The sequence below is a fragment of the Crocodylus porosus genome, unplaced genomic scaffold (assembly GCF_001723895.1).
Source record: "Crocodylus porosus isolate Cpor-Errol unplaced genomic scaffold, CroPor_comp1, whole genome shotgun sequence".
Classification (NCBI taxonomy): Eukaryota; Metazoa; Chordata; order Crocodylia; family Crocodylidae; genus Crocodylus; species Crocodylus porosus.
In genome coordinates this window covers 12,003,078-12,006,373 of record NW_017728907.1, presented here as the reverse complement: position 1 = coordinate 12,006,373, position 3,296 = coordinate 12,003,078, and the positions used below count along the sequence as shown (strand labels likewise).

The following is a 3,296-nucleotide window of genomic DNA, read 5'->3' as shown; positions in this document are numbered from 1 at the left end:
CTCCTGCTCCCTTTGACCCTCGTTGGGATTACCTTCCTTTGGGCTTGGAGGATCGTCTCCTTAAGGAGCGACCACTCTCCTTGGACACCTGGCTCCCCCCCCCACCCCAGGACCTCAGAGCTTCTCCAACTATCCTCCTTAGCTCGTTGAAGTTTTCATCATGTGTACATCGCGACAACCATCACATGTACAAGCACCCCTAAATTCTTCTATAGAGATTACTATCTGCTGATCCAAAGTACTTTGCATCTCCTCCCCCACTCTTATATCCTGTTTGCCATAAGCCCTACAAAATTCTTGGCTTCAGTCACTGGGGTCCTCAGACTGCTGCCTATCCTGGAGAGCAGGATCATTTCATTGTGTCCTTCTGCTGCCCAGTCTATATCACCCATTGTTTCTTGCCTATATGCGTAGACTGTAATATATCTGGGCCATTTCTTAGTTCTAGATAGATACAGCACTGAAGACAATGGAGTCCTAAGTTGTGTTAGTAATGCATCTTCTGCTCTGTTACTACCCACTTGCAGCCACTTGAGAAATCTCACTCATTGCACTACAAGCTGCTAAACTGCACTTAGCAATCATCACAAAAATTCCCCCCACCTAGCCAGCTAGTGCAGAATCAGGCCTCTCCCTGAGAAGATGCTTCCCCAAAGATAGGTGTTTTGCTGAACCCAACATCATAGTTCCTGCTAGAGAAATAGCATCCATCTGAAATACCCACAACTCTTACTCCCCACCCATCCCTGCAAGGAGACATCTCACCACACTGGGGCATGTTCTCCAGCTCACCTAGACACATGCTCACACACCCTAGTACTGAAGTGCCATCTGCCAGGATGCACACAACCCCTGGGAGAAGAGTGATGTCTACCAGAACATCCACCAGCATGGCGGGGAAATCTTACCCTCCTGCTTGTCTGCCACCCTTGTTAAGGAAATAACATTCCTTTTCCAAGCCCATGTCAAAACTAATGTTACTCCCTGAACAATACCAGCACCCTCAAGCACTGTACTGGGACTAGGGTTCTCATCTCAGTTTTGCCACTGCCTGCTGTGCCTTGGTCAAGTCACTTTCCCTCTCTGTTGCAAAACTGTACAGTGGGGATAGGGATACTGACTCCCTTTGTAAAAGGGGAAAATGGATGGTAAGTATGAAATAAAAGTCAGGTATGGCTATTATCAATTTTAGCATCACTACTCTGCCTCATGCACAGGGTTGGACTAGCTGACCTCCAGAGGTCCCTTCCAGCCCAACTTTTCTATGCTTCTATGCTTATTGAAAATAACAACCCCTGAGAAAAATCTCTGTCCATGACTGCATGCAGTCCCTACAAGTGAAGTGTTTTATACCTTGCGACACTGCTAGGAAAATAGTTCCTCCCAGTGCCTGAGATCCCACCACCAAATTCCACCTCTATGAGTGGCAGCAGACCAAGGGACCAGCACGCCCCTGAAGAGCTACAGCTCTCACCCCAGAAAGCTCACCCACCGGAAGCTCTGCAGCCCTTTGTAGATGCCACTCTCAGTGTCAGGTTTGGGAGCTGCCAGGAAGTCATTGAGCAGCAACCGTCCCACAGACTTCTGTACCAGTTTGCAGAAGGGTGTGTGGAAGATTATGAACTGGAAGTCTTCCATGGTAAAAGGTTTGGTGATCCCCTCTAGAACAGAATACGAGAGGGAAGCCAGGCATTAGATGAAACCCATCAACTGCAACCCCACCAGGAGGCAACAAGTTATACAAAATCTCGCTGATTTTTGGAGGCCCCAAACTTCCACTGAAAAACTGTCTTGGGTGTCTGCCAACTTTACACAACACTGAGGAGGAGTGGGAGACAACCACCACTCCTGAACAGAACTCAAAGAGTGAAGTCTGATGCGATGGGGAAGAGTGCAAAGAATCCATCGGATTGCGATTTCCACAAGAGAGAGGGGAAATACATGGGCCCATACAGTAGGAGTCACATGACCCACAAAAAGACTTTCGCCTGGTGACTCCTAAGCTCTTTACCTTTCTGCCACTGGCTCTGGATTTTCTTGCGATAGACAGCATAGCATTGATCCAAGGCCCGGAAATAGCACTGGATTGAGAGTTTCCCATCTACCACAGGATACTCTGAAGCCAAGTCTGGCTTATAGAAATCATAGGCATTCTCCATGTGGGTTCCTCGAAGTCCTTGGAGGATGAAAAACAGCAAAGGAATGAACATCAAATGCCAAACCATCCGCCATACTGAATATCAACTTGCAATGCACTTCCTAGCCAAACCCTACCACAATAAAATTACTCACTCAATCCCTTAATTCACTCCCTTATGCCCTTTTTCCTGTTCTGGATCTACCCTACAGCTTTTATAGTCTGTTCTTTTCTATGTAGAGTCTTATACTGTCATGGATGGGCAGAGTGCCAATGGTGCATTAAGTGCCACGACTAATATCTGGCATACAGGGCTCATTCGGTCCCTCATCCTCCCAGAGAAGAAATTCCATGTCATGTCTCCTGCTTTGGTAAGTTTCTAAAGATCTCCATGTACAGCTTGCTCTGTATTCAGGTCAGAGAATACAGACATGCCCTTGGCATACGGTGGTGCTATTTATGATAGTCCTTAGGTCTTGAGGGAATTCATTCCTCTGTCTCAGACTCTCTAACCCTGGCAGAAGAAAGGCCCATAGTGGTCAAGGAGTGGAACTATTTGCTGCACTATTCCTGAAGCAGGTTTAGGCAGATCTTGGCTATCCTGGGCTCAGGCCATTGAATATTTTGAAGATAAGAAGATAGGCAGTAAACTTACCTCAGTATTGTATAGGAAGGCAGGGTAGGGCATGGAAAATAGATTTGATGGGCTTTGCTGGGTACGCTTTGCTGGTGAGGAGAAACACTACAGCATTCAATACTACCTGTAATTTCCTTCGCCCTGACAGCTTCCTGGATCAGTATATGTTGCATTGCTTTAGTCACGATGAGAGCCAACAAATGCACAGATAACAGTTATCTGCCAGGGCGGCTACTGTGCCCTCTTGCTGCCTTTCCTCTGAGATGGAATAGGCTTAGCTTGTGCATTGAGGATCGCTCCCTTGAGGAGCAACCACTCTTCCTGAACTTCCCTCCCCCTGGGGTCATGGTCCCTTAGGGCCTGACTGACAAGCCTCCTGAGCTTGTCAAAGTCAGCTTTCCTGAAGTCAAGGACGTCAGTGTTGCTGACTGACTTGCCAACTTTACAGCAGATGGTGAAGGTGATCAGCTCATGGTTGCTGTCACCCAACTTCCCATCGATCACTAGGTTGCCGATTAGGTT

The 3,296-nt window shown here is 47.5% G+C and overlaps 1 protein-coding gene across 2 annotated transcripts in view; it reads right to left on the bottom strand.

Moving 5' to 3' along the window:
• HMGCS2 (3-hydroxy-3-methylglutaryl-CoA synthase 2) overlaps window positions 1-3,296 on the bottom strand; it is a 26,766-nt gene that overhangs the window by 9,712 nt on the left and 13,758 nt on the right. For both annotated transcript variants that reach the window (XM_019530743.1, XM_019530742.1), the window contains exons 4-5: window positions 2,012-2,176; window positions 1,493-1,661 (exon numbers count right to left, since the gene is read on the bottom strand). In XM_019530743.1, the coding sequence (XP_019386288.1) occupies window positions 1,493-1,661; window positions 2,012-2,176 (334 nt within the window). The remainder of the gene's footprint in view (window positions 1-1,492; window positions 1,662-2,011; window positions 2,177-3,296) is intronic.